Below are 18,249 nucleotides of genomic sequence, written 5' to 3' on the forward strand. Positions count from 1 at the left end.
AGGCCGGGTAGAAGGCTGTGGGAAAAGAAGGCCATGCGATAAAACCTTTTAGCGCTGTGAAAGACAGCGAGAAAGAAAGAAACCACGTCTATCAAATCGCTCGTAATCGGTATCGATAGTCGGTTCTTTTCGTTGCCTTCGGTGTGATTATTCGAACCCCAAAGTGGTGTGGTGTATAGCGCAAGATTTTGGTGTCCCCCTCGTGTGTGCCCTTTCTTAGGGAAACGTGTCACTCTTCTCAACACGCCGGAAGCATACGCCCAAAGGATTTATTTCCTTCCGGTCGCAAAAACGCATTTAATTTCGCGAGTGTTTGTGTGTATACGTGCCCTCTCTGTGACCATATTCCGTAGTTGCAGAGTGGTGAATCGTCTCTAGTCGGTAATATCGGTCACGCGACTCAAAAATCCCTTACGTTTGCTTCGCACATTTTGCAAACCGTGCGAACCCGGCCACCCGTGCCAACCCTTTTTTTGTGACCCCCGGTACCGTAAAAGCCGCAAAAATTTGGGAAATAATGGATCCGACCGGTGGGCGCGATTCGCGCTACAATCTGAACTACAGTATGAGCATGATGAGCGAATCGCCAGAGATATACGGTAACCCGAACGTGTCTCTGGCGCGCCCACCGAGTGGTGGTTTGGTCGGGCAAGTGATGTCCCGCGGTGGGTCCGGCGGAACAGGCTTGATGAATACCAACGGTCCACAGTGCGGTAGTGGCGGTGGTGGTGGCGGTGGTGGTGGAGGCGGTGGCGGTGGTGGGTTGTCTCGCGGAATTAAACGCACCAACTCGGATTGCTACGACGATCGGCAACAGATGGTCGGTTCGCAGAACATGACCGGTCTCGATGGATGTACCGTCGGGTCCGAGGTGGTGGACGACAGCTACACCTCGCTCCAGCCGAAAAAGTCACCACCTAGCAATGGCAAAAAGACGAAGGGTCGTGTTAAGATTAAGATGGAATATATCGACAACAAATTACGACGGTACACGACGTTTTCTAAGCGTAAAACCGGCATCATGAAGAAGGTAAGATTGTGTGTTATTGTTTTTTGCAATCGCATCCCGCGCACAGTAGTCGGTCTTCGACTCGTCGCTGGAAAAATTGAAGTGACAGTTCATGAAACATATAAATTTGAAATTTAACAACAATGAATAGAAAGTTGGCTACTGTTACGCGTCAAAATATCAAAACACTATGTCCATAAGTTCCAAAACTATACGGGAAAGAGCCGTGTAGAAATTTGGAAAAATTGCAACATAGAAGCGCACTTGACTACCGCGCAAAAGGTATTTTTATGTTTTATCTTTCAAGGATTTTATTTTGTAACGAAATTTTTGCGGAATTGTGTCTGTACATATTGTTTATGCACGTCTAAGATGTGTTTGATGAAGATAGAAACATTTATATTATATTAAAATGGACTATAGTTTCAGTTAAAACTGCTGCGTAAACTGCTCAACAATGTTGAATTTTCATAATTGGTTAGGAAACCATTTGCAATTGTTTGCCGTTACATTTGAACAATGTAAAAACTCCAAACATAAAAATGCAAATAGAGCTACATAATCTAGATAGCTCTGTAAAAAAAATGCAAAGTTGGCTTAGTATAACATTTTATATATGTTTTGTATGGTTATCATTAGAAAATGTGTTGCTACGCTGTGAGTAGCTTACGGTTCTTGTTTCTATCTTATCGACTTCTCTTATCACTTATCATACTTAATGACCGCATTCTCTGACGAATTCCATATAAGCACAAAAGAAGTTTACTCATTTGAGACTAGCAAAAGAGAATTTGCTTGCAAATTGATCTGCGCAGTTTCGGAAATCAATATATTTAATGATTTGAATATATCGAATTTTGAGAATTCCATGGGAAGTGACATGCTGTAACGATTATTGTTGAATGGGTTACGGTTTTCAACCAAGTTGAAATATATAGATTTCGTATAAAATAAAATCTCGATCCTCGCAGGAATGGTTATTTAAATGTACTTTTCGTTTGTACTTTCAATGTAACATTTCGTAAACGATCGCTATATTTATTATCAATAAGAATGTAATGACCACCAAGATCCAACATGTTTTATCTTCTTGTGTGGAAGGTTTGCCGAATGTCATCAGGAGATGAGGATTTCAAAAATGCTTTCACTCTGATACCATCCACACCAGCGAGACAAATCAGGTACTAATTATATTTGAATGTGTTTCTCCAGGAATGAACCACACCAACGTAAGAAAACCGTCATCGACAGTTCTTTCGTTTCCACCGTGTGGAGGGCATACAGTGAAACGATATAATGGTGATGATGGTATTGCGTGCCTAAATGATGAAAATGCGAAATCTGTCAAAACACATCTTTTCGCACCTTTAGCATAGTTTTTGGGGAGAGATTTTTAATTTTTGCGAAGAAACATTCGCAAAGTATACAGGCTGATTGGTGATCTTTTTATTCGTTGAGGAAATAAAAAAAAGGTAAAGCAGAAATCACAACTAATTCCACTTCTGCAGTTGTGCTAAATTCGGATTCTACCGAGCGGTTTACTGCCGAGAATGTCGTAAAAAGCCCGAAATTGCGCCGATCTTGTTAATAATAAAATAATTACTCTCTTGTCTCCTGCCTCAAATACCAGTCCTTGTTTCGAAGTGTTCCCGATAATTAACGACACGGTGTACCTGAAACGGTGGCGGCATGTTTTTTGCAAGCTCACTGCCCAAAACTATCTGTCGGAGTAGAATCCTTTTTTTCGGAATAAAAGTTTAAAATGTACAGAAAATTAAACGTTGATCGTGGGGCTATGGGCGAGAAACATTAGACAAGCGAAGCACTGGTACGTGTGCTCGTAATTGTCGAATGGACAATTATTCACCCTTTCTCTTTTCTCTCTGACGATAACCAGCATATTTTTCGAAGAGACTCCCTACCTGTTTTGGAGGTTCCTTTTTTGCGTGGCGCATACGTTGGCACGAGTATATAAAGGAGTTCAACCGTTTGAACGTCTCCCTCACTCCTTGGTAGGAGGAGAAGATTAATAAATAAATAAAACCCCAATAAAATGTGTTCATTAATTTTTGAGATGCCGTGCGTTCCAATGCGTTGTTCCGAAGACTGTAAGATCGCTGCTACCATCTCGAGAAAGAAGTGTTTGAATATTTCACTTCAATGCTGTGTCTAGAGCCGCTGGTTCACTTATTGAGTGCAGAGATTTCGACATGTAAAAAAATGCAAATAAATAACTACCATCATATCCGAATGACGGACACAAAAAAATAAGTAACACAAATAACGGCCTTTTTTGGGGACCAGACGTAGATGTTTAAAATTTATTGCAACTGAGGTCCCGACGCCGTGTTGCTTTTTATACCGCGTGCTTGTATGTTTATAGCGATCGTAGAAAGAAGGCGCATCGTTAGCCGATTTGGGAGAAATGCACCTTTTGGTTGGTGGCGATGGTAACATTCAATTATTTGTTCGCACTTTTTGATGTGGCTCCACCCGTCATCGGGCGGACGTCGTCGACCTGTCACAAGGATGGAACACAAGCCAACGAGTTCTTGTAAACAACACCTAGTAAAACAGATCTCGTCTTTCCCTCGTGCTTGGACACACTTCCAGGCTGTGGCACAAACACCGGGCCCGTCGGAGCTGCACTTTTGGACACTTGGAGTTCCGGAACACCGCAGATACTTTGAAGTGTTGCCGAACGCCCGAGGTCGTTGCATGCTGACGGTGCATTTTTGGAGACGTTTTACTTGGGCCGCAGATTCTGGGGCTAATAAAAAGGTACAGTGGGCTGCGGGATGTAGCAAGGGTCTGTTGCAGCAAGTCAGTCTCTGTTTGGAGGAGTTTTTATTTTTTTGTTTTCTGAAGGATTTTCATCGCATCTCATTTCTGTGCTACGAAACCATCCTTCCAATGCTATAATTTAATTAATCTTTAACCATCAACTTTTATCATCGCCATCATTATCGGGCTCGTAAAAAACGTGTTATCAAGCACAAGGGGCTCGGGTTTGGTTTCAGGTTACTGTGAAGTCGCCTCAGGATAGGAGGTCGTAATCAGTGTTGAAGAGCCATAGGATGGGTCGAGAAACTACTGAAACTTCGTCTCACGAGTCTTATGCTTGCGAAGATCCAGGTGGAATATGCCAATGTAGAGTTGGTTAGTTGGTTGGTCTATGATACGTTGATCCTTAAGGAATCTCTCGATACACATCATGTGATTGCGATAGAGAGTATGTGTGTGTGACGTAATCCACATTTCTGCTTAAGTTAAAAGGTCCATTTAACGAGAGGACTTATTTCAGATTGATGAGATTTTAAGCATAGCCTGCATCAGTCCATGTGACGTGACTGTGTGCGTGAGCTAATTGTATGATTGTAATTTGATGGCTACGCGCTCGCTGGTTATGCACAAAGCTTTGGCGTGAAATGAAGCGCCAACTTTACGCTTCGGAAAGAAGTATCGTTTTTATGATCCTTCCCCCGAGAAAACCGGATCTCGCTGCAGTGCGTGTTTGCGTGATCGGTGGCACTTATGCGAAAAGTGTTAAAGTCCTGTGGGATGGCTTAATTTTAGCAAACGGTTTCCAGCGTTGCGGTAAACACATAGTGTTGCCGACGGGCGTTGTCGTGACCGGTTGACCTGGCCTCACAAAACCATGCCAGCCGGAGGAACCGTTGGCTTTAGATGCCAACCGTCCCAAATGTCACACTTCAGGTGCAAAAAATATGTATGTACTGTTGGTAGCAATCAGATACCGCTTCATTGAACTATAAAGTTGGTACGCAATCAATTAATGGGCGCTCTCTTTCGTAATGTTAGCCAAAGGTAATACACCGAGCATCAACAATCTCACTTTACGGCACATTTCCTGTCATGATATTAAGGAAGTTTTTTTTTGGAATTCCTTTTTAATGAGTTCCTTTGCTTAAACTCTTAGGCGCGGTCAGTTAATCGGCGAACTTTACTGCATGCTGTAAACGTATCGCTTAATATTGGACTTTTGATAATCTGTGCAGGAGGCAAAAAACGATGAGTTTCTTCGTTATGGTCTGGAATTGTAATGTAGTCAACTGTCGACAAGGAATAGTTTTCCGTAATATGTAATTCTGTGCTGAATGATGAAAGTTTCATAGAAACAAGAAGTCTTCACTTTTTTAAATGTCTATAATCTCTCGGAAGCCATGAGCACTGACATTTGAGGAGAATTCAGAGGTGCCAACGATAAAGAGAAGTAGTTTCCAAACGATTTCATCATCCGCACTAGGTCGTTTATGTTATGAATGAATGGGTGCTCCAGATGGTCATAGCAGAGTAATAGAACTTCACAGGGTTTCGAGACGCAGCAATAAACGGTTTCTAACTGATGTTGTGGTGACGGTAAAGAGACAACGAGAGACGAGGCAGCGCCCGATCAACCGAAACCAAGGCGAAAGCGAACATAGGGGTGAGCGAAAGGGTGATTCGGCGAAAGGGCATCCGCGACTGGAGAGGGATGTATTTTTGTGTAACTGCTGAATGGGCCATAGAGTGTATTATGCCAGAAAGAGAGACAGAGAGAAAAGAGGGACAGCAGTATAATGAGAGAGACGTAAGGAAGGGAACTAACGTTCCAATGTAGCAATCGAGGCAATCGTGTGCGGAAATCTGCACGGCACATGTTACATCTTCGGCTTGTATGCACGTTGTCAGTTGGAAAATGGTACAAAGTATTCGGAAAATTCATTAGAACTTGCTGGAAACATTCAGTTGTGCCAAGTTGGTCGTACGGAACTGACGCGCAAGGCACGGAAAAGGCCACCCAACGGGAACAGTTGTAGCAAGCAGCTGGTTGACCCAACAAAACGTTTTGGGGTCGGTTCGAGCTCCTCTGGGGCATTTCTCATCCACTGGCTGTGAGTGGCTTTGTTGGTTCGCAGATGTTTGGTACCGCATGGTGAGCTGAACACATCGCCAAGCATTTGGAAGTTGAAGGTGGACAAGAGCAACAGGAACCGCTGCAAAGGTACGTTTGTTATTTGCCCACTGGGACATGTTGAGATGTTTGAGTGTAAGAAGCCTGTCGTCGAAATGCTTTTCGATGCCTTTCGAAGGAGAACCCAGCTTGCGCATGCGAATTTTTCCAGAATGTCGTTTCAAGACTTTGTCCGCAAGCTAAAGCTAAACCTCCAATTCCAGCGTTCCATCCATTGAAGTTCGAACATTCTTGTAAAATTTTCTCCAAAGAGGAACAACAGAGCAAACTCAATGAATCATTCGAATGCAGAAAGAACAGATGGTTGCTGGTGTAGTGGAATGTTTCGTTTCAGCGACACACAATCGTCCACGGAGCTATCGCCGTGCGCAACCGTTAAAGTCCGAAAGCGTGGAGCTGCTCGAAGATTAGATAAAGCCAACGCTTGAACCAACCCGGTCGAACGGTGCGAGGCGGTGGCTATCTGCAATCGACCGAGGTGCACAACTTCAAGCGCCTTCCAGTACGAGTCGTATGATAAGCTTCCCAATATTGAATCACGGGCAACGTACACACCATCTTGCAGGTATTAGCATTAGTATTCTCAGGCATGATGTTGATATCCTATGGCGACGACTATCTGTTATCGCTCATCCGCTCGACGAAACACGACCTTTTGCTATGCGTGTGTTGGTGCCCGGTCGGTAGGCTTTAATCTGGAAAAGCCCTTAGCGCAGGCACCTCATCGCAATGCTTAATCTATCGCGGCGTGCCGACCTAGGGTCGTCTATCACATAATTAACACTTTTTCAATTAGATGGCCTCAGATGGAGTTTGCCTTACGGTTGCTGCTCGCGCTGATATTAACATCCGAGGATCTTGTTGTATATGAAGCTTCTCGCCATCTGGTACGCCTTTGTACCCCACCTTCCAATGTGCGTTGGAACTAACGGAGCGCTCATAAATCTGAAAGCCAGCAGCCGTTCCGTCAGCAAGTGGTGGCAGCGGTGGTCGTTCCAGCAATTCGTTTCGCATCGTTTCGTTTTGTCTCGGAAAGAGCGTAAAGAAAAGTGCGGCGACGACGATGCGGTCTTGTTTCTTAAATTACTTTTAAATTGTAAACCCATTGTGCGTTTGCTTCTAGTGCGAGCCGGCCTTCGTGCGGGGACGACGTCCGTTTGGGGACGTTTGGGCTTTTGACGGTACCTGCGGCTTGGAGAAAAGATTGGCTATTTCTTATCGTTCAAAACTGCCTCCACGCTCTGCACACACTGCGTCAATAATGGCTGATGAATGAGTAAAGTTAAATGTTTTGATCGCTGCGCATCGGCGGCGCTGAACTTAATCATCACCATCATCATCATATCACATCAATCGTTGATCTAGGAGCATATAACATATGAACCGATGACGATCGTGTTATGGAGCAGAAGAGAAAGAAATAGAGAGAGAGAGAGAGAGAGAGAGAGAGAGAGAGCGAAAGAGAGAAAGGAAAAAAGATCGATCGTTGGATCAATCGATTTCGCTTCTTCAGTTAGCCGGTATCCGTTTTCTGTTGTGAAGAAGTCATTAACTCTTGAGTATCGTTCGCGTTGATCCCGAGTCAGGAAAAAAGACCTCCTGGATCTTGGGCAGGGTAGGCATTCGCACCTTGCGCTCCGGATAGCGGGCCGGTAGGTTTATCAGCTCCTTTTCTTCATAATTAAAGGCGTAGAAAATGAACTTAACGAGGAGTCAACGAGCTCTTTTTATCTGACGATCGAAATCTTTGGACGCATACGTGATTTGGCGCACGCGCGGGTCAAGCCCATACGAGCTCCTTTCGTTTGGCAGCTTTCGACAGCGATCCTGTGGAAGGTTCTTGTTGGAATGCGACTAAAAACCGCGTTGGGCGCTGGCGCTCGTTGAGATAAATCATTTAGAATGGAGGAATTGGGTTTCCAACGCCATTCAGCGGCGGTTATCGGCGGTTGAAGGAACTTAATTTTTAATCTCATGTACTTTTTTTTCATGACAAGTGTGTTTCGCGGCTAGCAAAAAACTGTTGGCAGGATTTTAATTTTTTTATTCGTTACAAGGGTGCTTTTGGGGCGATGGATGATGTTCTATAACGCCGTAGATAACGCGATTGGTTCGCTGTTTACGGTTTTTCTTTTTTCGGGTCTGTTTATGAACATTTCATGAAAGCTTTGTTTCTTTATCCAACATATTTTTCATTTTCGAACGATGCAGGAAAAAGAGAAGCTAATTGTGTAAGATTGATTAGCGAGAGAAAGAAGATAGTCAAACGATCATAGGTAAGGCATATTTGACATGGTTCTACCAGGTGTATCTCTACTTTACTCCTTTCTCTCTTCCGAGTCGTTGCAGATTTTAAAATTAGAGGTAGATTAATGATTGTGCCAAATGACGACAAATAATCTACGGTTTCAATCTTGCTAATTCTTGAATGAATGAGACATCAATGAGCTTTGTGCCACCATGATGTATTATAAACTAAATTGATGTTCATTATTTTAAAATAATTCTATATTTTATCCATCACACAAATTGTATTGTTTGTACCCCACAAGTTAAAGTTGTTGTTGGTGTAGAACCTGAGGAGGTTTGAACTTCAGGGATTTTTCTAAATCTTGGTGTAATTGAGAAGTTCACGATGTACGTATATGATGTATATTTTTATATTTCAAAAAACGGTAAAAAAGAGCGATGTAGCTTAGAATTGTGATAACATGATTTACATTTTTTATTTTGTTTGACTTTTTGAAATGTCAATTTGTTCCTTAAATGAAATTTTTGATTTTTGTAAATAATATTGCGATAGTTTGCATCGTTCAATAAGTTATATTAAACAGCACGCTTTTACGTACGCTGCAATCAAATGAAGAAACGCTGGGCCGAACACCTCTGAGCAGACCCCAGCAAATCTTAGCCCCATTTTCTAAATAAACACAAGAATTCATCATTTGCTTATCCTAACTCCGAACGAGATGGCAACATTAATAGGAGGGAATGTGAGGGAAATGCAGGAGAAACGGAAAACCCACCACAATTCATTATGAACGGACCCATTCCATTCCCGATCCCTTGTGATGCACCCTCGCCGCTTTGATCGGTGTTGGTGGATCTGTTTTTGGTTCTAGTGACACGATCGCAACAGGAAAAATAGGTTACGCGGTCCGCATTCGCTCGCGATGCGAACAAGTGTGTGCTGCTGTTCGCCAGCGCTTCCCCGTACACGATCGTAGAACACTGAGCGGACAGCTAAAATATCACACCGAGTTCAGTCTATTACCCTTCCTTTGCAAAGTGGTTGGGCAAAGTGCAAGGAGGCTAGGGCCCTGGGGAGGTGTGCAAGCATACATGTTGGTGTATGCTGTACGGGAGCGTGTGCAAGAATTGGTTCGGCCGCCTCGACGCGTAATCGGACGGTATGGCCCGGCATCTGATCCGATCCGAAAATGGTCTAAATATAGAGAGTAAATACCGAATCGGTAAGCGACACACCGCCGGAAAACAGGTCTCGTAGACCCCGGGGAAGGTTTTTTTTTCGCGCATTAGGGAGTTTTCACCGGTTTTGGGGTTTGTGCATCACAATGTTTTGGTGAGAGCGTGTGGGTGAATGTTTTCTTTCCTTCACGATACGCAGAGCAATACACATAACGTGTTGGCTAGACGGAAGTGTTCTCTGGTGACTGTAAGTCAGTGATTCAATATGGTACCGTGTATACATCCCGCAATATTGTTTTTATTTATTCATTGCAGTCAAGCTACGTCTAACTATTAATTTACAGCAATCGCTATGTTTAAATGTGATTATTTATTATTTAGGATATTTTCACATTGTCGAATGCTTTAATATATTTTTATTTGGATATGAAAAGAAGACTTTGAATCCATCAACGTGTACGAAGACTAATTTGATCATTGTCCGTTTATGCTTAGCGACAGACGAAATTAATTTTCGAGAAAATTAATTATTATTTTATTATTGTTTTAATACAATTTACTCGCTATTTACTTAATAAGCATACTGGGTAAAAGATAAACAATCCATTGTATCCGTGAAACTTCTTTAAAAGAATTGTTGGAAATGTCAGCCTATAATCGTAAAAAAGTTAGAACTAAATTATGAATACAAGTTTAAATTTAAGACGATTAGCATTTTGGCGAATTGTAGTTTATCCTTTTCTCTTAGTATTGATTACAAAAATTTAGCACAATATTTAGACAAGATTGGTTATTAAGTCGTGATTATGGAAAACAAGGAATAAAACAGTTGTGTGTATATTTCTGTCCCAACCTTGTTCATACAGTCTCCCAGTGTTGTGTAATTTGTCGAATTCGTAAAATTTAGTGGAAATTCTTGAAACGAAATAGCTGTTTGGTCGAGCGTTTCTTTTTCGGTGCCGTTTTGCTGCCAAATTGGGATGAGATTCAATATCTGTGGGGAGGAAGTTTTTTTTTACGCAAGATCTACCGATGTTCCCATTTGCTGTGCAGCACGACATTTGCATGAGCAACATATTTCAACTTCTATACACACGCGCAAAGCCAACCCACGCGTCTGCGACGCTCAACGCAACGCTCGGGTGTTATCTTCAGTGTCACCGTCTTCAAGAGATATTGGAGATTGGGACAATTTTCGAAACGACATCCACCTTCGCTCTTCAATCGGTGCTGGTTGTTGTGTGAGCTCGTGTTCGAAACCTGGGGCTACGTTTTCCACTCAGAACGAGGAAGGCGAAAGGCCTTTGGCCTGATGCCATGATGTGTGGAAATGGTGTGTACAGAAGAGTGTGTGAGCAAGTGTAAATGAGGAAAAAAAACGCTCACTGTAAATCGTTTTTTGGCCACAATGTTGCCAGTCTGTTTGGCCCGGCAAAAAGAAAGCAACAGCAAAAATGTGTCTCATCGCCTTCGTGCAGCTAACGATACGCGCGGGTATACCCGGGAAGCTGTCGGTTAATTACTGTTTCGTCAGGTTGCAATCGATCTTTAGTTGTTTTTTTTTGTTGCTTCTCACTCGAAAGACAATTCCGTTTGGATGGGTCTGAATTTACGTGGGATGCAAAGCTGTTTCGGAATAATACGCAGCAAGAAAAAATATGGTAGATCACATATGAAATGATTCTTGCTGCCTACAGCTCGTCGGGAGCATCTTATCTCGGGCAGTTTCTAAGTAAAGTGAAGATCTTGCTTTATAGAGAAAATTTGCTAGGTTGCTTGCTTTGCCGATTTGTATGATTCATCTGTGTAATTTTGTCGGAAAAGTGTAACTGAGTAGAACAGATACGTAACGTGATCCACGATGCGTGTCAACGACAAATTAGATTTTCGCTGTTACCTTTTCTCCGATGATGGTGAAATAATTAATGACCATTAATTTGCGGCTCATGTGTGGCGGATTTGTTGCAGCTTAGAAACGATATATTTATTCCTTTATGGTGCATATGTTAAATAAATACTGATATGATGCCAACTTGACTCTACCAGGCAGTTTAAATTTAATGTATTTACAAAAGGACGTCGAAATGCATGGTTTATCTGGTGAATAATGAAATTATTTATTGTAGTGAATCATTGGCAAGGTTCGTATTTCACACCACAAATGATAATGAGTAAAATATTCTATTTATTCGGAATCTAAAGGGGCGATGGATGAACTTATCTTTATTTTACATTTTGGATTTGTTTGTTCAGGTAGATTATATATGTATCAGTTAATCAATTGTTGTATAAATATATTCAATTCATTAGTTACATTAGATGACCATTACGTCGCCGTGGTATAGCTTTTGTCTGTGTATACTATTCACACTAGAGATGTGCGCGCTTAGTAAGAGTGAGTGAGTGAGTTGAAACCTTCGAGAGAGTGAATGAGTATAAATCAGCCCGAAGAGTTTTTATGACTCCTTTAACCACTCTTTTGCGTTTATACTCACTCTCACTCCCTGTGCCGACTAGAAATTCACTCAGGAGTGAGTAAAACTGTTTTATCAATCGTTGGACCATAATTACTCAATAAGAGTAAAGTAAAATCAATAAGTGAGTAAAAGAGTACTATCACTCTTTTGAGATTGTAAATACTAATGGTGAGTGAGCAGACGTGTTTTGTCACTTTCTTCGGATTTTACTCCTTTATATTTAAAACGGTTTATTATAAAGATAGTAAAATGGTAAAAAGTTAAAATGATATCTTATGCAATCGGTCATTTAGGGAGACCGAGCAAGATTTTCTTTCATTCACCTTGATACCGAAAACCGCAAATAAGAGTCGTATTCCAATTGGTTATGAATTGAACCAGGAATGCAAACTTGTACAATAAATCGTTTTTTATTAATTTTAACAGTCCTTGGTAAAAAAAAAACATTTTGAATGAAATTATATTTTTACTGTAGTTTGCAATAAATAATTTTGATGGATGTTATTAGCAAGACCAGCGGAAAAACAAATGTACAAAAAATATGATGAAATTAAAACAAATTATGTATTAAAAATTTATAAAAAGTAATTCATCACACCTACAGAATCATTTCAATCCAAAAGGAGTCATAAAACAGTTTTACTCACTCCTGGGTGAGTTTCTATTCGGCACAGAAAGTGAGAGTGAGTATGCACGCAAAAGAGTGATAGAAACATTGATGCAGAGTAATACTTTTCAATGAATCTCAAAAGATTGAGTAAAGGATTCAAATCTTTAAACCCACTCTTTGACTCTGATTCAAATCATTAAAAATAGTGATTATTATTCTCATCTCTAATTCACACATCACATCCTAAAGAAAAGTTACTTAAAATTTTGAATTTTGATTGATTTGATATCTTTGAATGATATTTGAAAAGTGATAAAGCTCTAAAATTGATGTTTTATTGAAATTCCGTCGTGAAATTCGTCCAAGCGCTCGGAATTTAAAAATAATATTCTTTTAAAAATTGCACGCGACGAATAACAAACATTTCGAAAAAAATAAAAATGGAAAGGGAACATTTTAAATGAAAATTGAGAGTATGCATTTTTTTTCGTACATACCCTTATATAAGCCAAGACTGGTCGCTTATATTGTGGCTAATGTGTCTTGTCCAACGATTAATATGTTGTGCTTATAGACGGGTTTATTAGATAACATCGTAATAGTAATCGTCATAGTAGATATAATGATTTTTAACATACATTTTTGTTCAATTCGAAATACTGTCATCGTTGCATTGCAAATGCTCATGACAAAACATCCTATTTTCGATAGTCTAGCTTTAATAGTCTGATATGGGTGATTAATTTTAGTATGAAATGTTTTGAAACCGCACGAACCAAGGTAGATAGGAAAGTGTTTTATCAACGAAGGAAGGTGACGCTTGCAAATTTGGTCACGTTAGCGATCTCTGCAGGCAAACAGGTGTCATACAAAAGATCCGTCGCTGCCGTTTCATGCTTCCATTTTATCATCGGTTCCTATCTTATGCTAAACTAAACGATCGTAACGCTGCAGATCACATGGTGCATTTTGCTTGCGGAATGATTGTGCAAAGTGGGATTAAAAGCGTGTTTTTTGCTTTACACCTGACTCTTTGTGGCAGCTTTGTGTGCTTTTTTGCTTTACCATAGCTAGAGTCAATGAAATATGGTCAAAATATGAATTTCTATTGCTCTCTCTCTCTCTCTACCTCTCTCTCTCTCTCTCTCTCTCTCTCTCTCTTACTCTTTTGCTTTCTCTCTATGTATCTCTCTATCTCCTTCTTCTTCTCTCTTTTCTCTATCGCGCGTGCTCTATTTTTCTCAGTGGTTCGTACCATGGTTATCGTACTGCATTAGGGTGGTTCGCACCATTAATCATTTAACACATAGGAAAACATTCTTTCGCATACCATCGTACCGAAACGATCGTTTAGAGCTGAGATTGGAGGATGATGAGGGGAAGGCTTTTCCTATTATTATTTCTTGGCCCGAAACGCCCGCATTTAGGTTTGAGCAGTGCCCACTATCGGCACCTTCATAACGTCGCTTCGGCTTCTTAGCTTTACAGACCGACTAAAGAAATGATGATTTGACGCTTTTTCTGTGGTGGCCGAGATATGGTGAGGTGCCAAGCAGAGCAAACATATTTACATACATATATTCGGGGGTGTACGACTTCTACGATGACGCGTTTTCTTCATGTTTGTAAAAGCAACCTGTTGCTTTAGTGTTTGCTTCTGCTTCCTTCTGACGGATTGTTTGAGCAAAAGAGGGAATGTATTAAGGAGATCGTCATGCGCACAGGATTTAATGAGTTTTTTGTTGACGTTAGTTTGACACGTTCGCTCCATGTGATGTGTAGTAGGAAGAAGTGTCTATGTCAAAACGGAGAGCACCCTACAGATGGAATCCGTTCGATCGAATGCTGATAGGGCAATAACGGTGGACGGACCGCTATACTCTGCGTTTTTAACATTAGTATCCTTTTTGACTTATTCCGAGATTGATGTTTCTTCCTTGTAAAATTATCTCACCAACCTGACAGGGAGAACCCGTACCTGTTGCACCTATGATAGCGAGATCAGGGCGCAACATTAATCTTTTAATTATAAACCCATTCATAAGCGATCTTATCCATGGGCTGTCAAATTTCTCAAACCATCGTCAGCTGTTTGTACCGCGTGTTCGACTGTTGGAATGGTACGCCTGGTAGGAGGCTATTGTTTTCCTGCAGTTTGGTCTTTTTTTTAACTCGCAAACACGTAAAGCAAACAAACACGGGTGTAATCGGGTGGAGGAAAATTTGAAGGCTGGATGGCGATTGATTGTATTATGATTACGGATATTGGTTTGACTATTGTTTTCGGATTGGATTGGTTTGCATTTGATGCTCCGCCGATAGTAAAGGATAAGCGGATTTAATGAGAAGTGACTCGCAACAAAACATCCTGATTTTCGGTGTTGATTGTTGTCGTACGACGCAGCGGCTATGATCGCAGTACGGTCATTTGTCATTTTATGTTATGTTGTCGGATTCCCCGTACCCCGTACCATACGAACAACAATGGTAGTATGCATGCGTTTGCATACGCACGATTGATGAGACCGACGACAGGTGATTCGAAATGTTGAAAGAGAAACGGGTCAAGTCTTTGTGTACGTCCAACATAAGGAAGGAAAGTTTTTGTCTATTTTTTTTGCTTTAAAAAATATTTAAATAATGAAAATAAGAAACTTGTACTTGTAACGTTTAACATGTTTACCGAATTTTCTAAAATTATTCGCTTGGTCGACAGAGTAATTCATCCGTTTTGCGATTTAATTCTCACATTGAGGCGATACGGACCGCCAAAATCAATCGACAATTATCGCCAACACTATCTTAACACAAATCTCGTACAAACGATTCGAGTCAGCAACATGCCAGCTTCTGTGTTGTGGACGGCGGCAGCATTGCTTGCGCAGTCGTTTCTGTAGTTGCACTTCTCCTTCCTTTTCCGAAAGCAATAGTTCGAGCTGCATGAAACACAAGCGTCGAAAAAAAAAACAATACAATATGTTTCGAGGCGGCTGCAGACACGAGAAAAGCACATACGGCCACCGGGCGGTTCATTCGCACCTTGTGTCGTGATAATTGATCAATTGTGTGTCTTGCTTTCATGTGTTCGGTAGCGCATCGGCTTAAAATTCACGACATATCTCAAATCGAATCCAAAAAAAACGAATGTTTCAGACAACGTATAAACAGTATTGAATTCTTGTAGCATCCTTTGTAAACGATTTGAGTTGTTTTAACTTATTTTAATAAAATAATTTATTGCAAACTTGAATCATGGTTTTAACAAACAAGGTATAAACTGTCACGTGTAAAGATTTCTTTGAAACATGTATAAAGCGCATGAAGCATGTTGTAAATGTAGCAGATTATTATAAGAAGAAGAAAAATTCAGATTAAATTGTGAAAAAATCAGATATAAAATTTGTGTATTATTAATTTTTTTCACCAAATATAAGATCTTTTTGTTTTTGATTTGTTTTTAATTTTTCTCCTCCTGACTGTAGATCGTAGACAAGCGTCGGCACAACTTGCAGTGTCGAATAAATATATCAAAGGTGTTGATTTTATGGTTCATATTCATAAATTTATGCCTTTTACGCCTGCAGGCGGTGTAAACTGCGGGAGAAAAGCGTAAGAAAAACAAGTTTAAGCACCATCGGTTGCGCATCGGCGCAACGCGTGTGTAGGGTCGTATGCGATGTTTGTTACATTGGTTCGAGCCGAAAGGGATGGTGCTCTTCATTCGTGTGTGTGCGTGTGAGTCGAGAATTGAATTTGGTTCATTTGCATCTTGCTGGTGCTGCGTCGTTTGAGGCGATGTGTTTGCGCTACTGTGCTGCTGTAGCTGCTAATGCACACAACTTTGGTTGGTTGGCGAGGTAGGAGTGCAAATCGTCGAATTCGCCCGCAGCTTCCGGAGGCACCGTCATAAATAACGAATGCCTTCGTTATTCGCTTCTGGAAAATGAAACGGTTTGGTTCCGCGTACGCCTTATGGGTGCTGGATTCGATGTTGAGAGATGCACAGAACCTGTCAGAGCTCTTTCTTGGTGTATCGTTTCAGCTTACGGGCTTACCTGAACATTCGTGTGGTTCTGTTCGATTTGTTTAATTTTGTTACTGTGCGTAAAACTGAAGCTAACTCAGGACACGAATTGCAGCAGTGTCTCCGGGTGTACAAGCGGGACAGTAAATTCTGACCACAAGGAGCAAGTTATTACTGTTGCAGACAGTGCGATATTTTGTTTGCTTCTGTTGCTGCTACCGTTTTTTTCGCTTTTGTTTTGTTATGAAATTCTGCCCTTGTGCAACGGCACATACGAGGACCTAAACTGGCATGGAAAGTACGTCGCCATTGACAGAGAGCACAGCAGCGTAGACACTTCAGATTCAGTTTCCGATTTCGTGATACTTTACTGTTGGATTTTCGAACGAGCTGCATAATGGTGCACGTGCCCTCAGATTGAGACGGCACTGTTTGATTGTGCTTTGCACCTCGGAAAGAATGCTTTCGGGTTTGGTGTAGGTCAATTTAATATATGAATGTTCGGAAGAACCTTTCCATGATATTTTTTACTCATACTTTATTTTTTATTTGAACCAGCCGCCGATCGTATCCCCACAGGATTATCGATTCGAACAAAAGCAAGACGTATTATTCTGCGATTCCTTTCTGGGCAGAATTATCTTCCACAATGACACTTTTGTTTTGTTGTTGTTTTGCTCTGATTGTGATTTTTATTCAGTGTTCAAACCTTCGAATAGCAATTGTCTTGCATACAAATTTTCTCGTGTTTTTTCGCCGTGTTTTGTTTTTGAAGTGTTTTTATTTTTGGACGATCGTACCACCTTCGATCGATACTTTGCCGATGCATGAACTATTAACAGCTTATCTTTACGCCGATAAGCATGTGGTCGAGATCATGTTGAATCCTTGGTAAAATCATTCGAACGGCGGTGGAGTTAAAATTCTTTCCCAGATGCAAGATATAAAGTTGCTAGCTTCTCGTTTTGTCGCTACCTGCTGAATACAGTTCAGTCATTCGTTAATCGTAATGTTCCACTCTGATATGTATCAAGATGCTTATCACGTATAAGGAGAAAGAATGCGATCAGCAAATATTTCGGTTTACTTTTCATCTTCATTCCTTTTTCTTTCATGCTGTGTTCATGCTGTTCCCTACAATCTGTTTTACGGAATTTCATTATAGTCCTGCTTCCCGATAACGCTTCGTTTCGGGGCAGATGTGATATCTGCTACAAATTTCTCCCATCGAAATGATGAAGTGGTTTCGGTTCGGTTTTTTTTTATGGACTGCAGCCATTTTCAGAGTAGGATTCGGTTTTTGTTTTGTTTCATTAAAATCTGACCGATCAACCCGCATGTGATGAAAGCCGCTCGAAACTTGCTGTTGTGACATTATCGCGATGAATTAATCATTTTTATTGCCACTTCCGGTGTCGTTTTACTGTGTCAGAACAGGGTGCCGTGAGTGAACAAATACGAAAAGAAAAAAGAAAAACAGAGATATGGTCGTAAAATTTTTAATGAATCATGCCCCCTGTTCTAGCAATACACCTCAGTGTCTTTTTGAGCTGAAAACCTATATATTATGGCATTTTAGATATATTATACCATCGATTTTTATGTTGGATAATTTATAAAATGTCTAACAGCTGATGAAAATCTGCATTAGGAAAACAACCAAAATTTAAATTCACTGTTTAAAAGCTAGCAGCGAATGAGCCTTGAAACATCAAAACGCGCTAG

At 40.9% G+C, this 18,249-nt stretch overlaps 1 protein-coding gene across 1 annotated transcript in view; it reads left to right on the plus strand.

Annotated features, from left to right (window-relative positions):
• The first annotated feature begins 269 nt into the window (after nucleotides 1–269).
• The window catches only part of LOC128310015 (serum response factor homolog), a 123,740-nt gene continuing 105,760 nt past the window's right edge, over nucleotides 270–18,249 (plus strand). The window contains exon 1 of the mRNA XM_053046546.1: nucleotides 270–1,030. Within this exon, the coding sequence (XP_052902506.1) occupies nucleotides 518–1,030 (513 nt within the window). The 5' untranslated portion in view covers nucleotides 270–517. The remainder of the gene's footprint in view (nucleotides 1,031–18,249) is intronic.

Source organism: Anopheles moucheti, chromosome 2 (genome assembly GCF_943734755.1).
Source record: "Anopheles moucheti chromosome 2, idAnoMoucSN_F20_07, whole genome shotgun sequence".
NCBI lineage: Eukaryota > Metazoa > Arthropoda > Insecta > Diptera > Culicidae > Anopheles > Anopheles moucheti.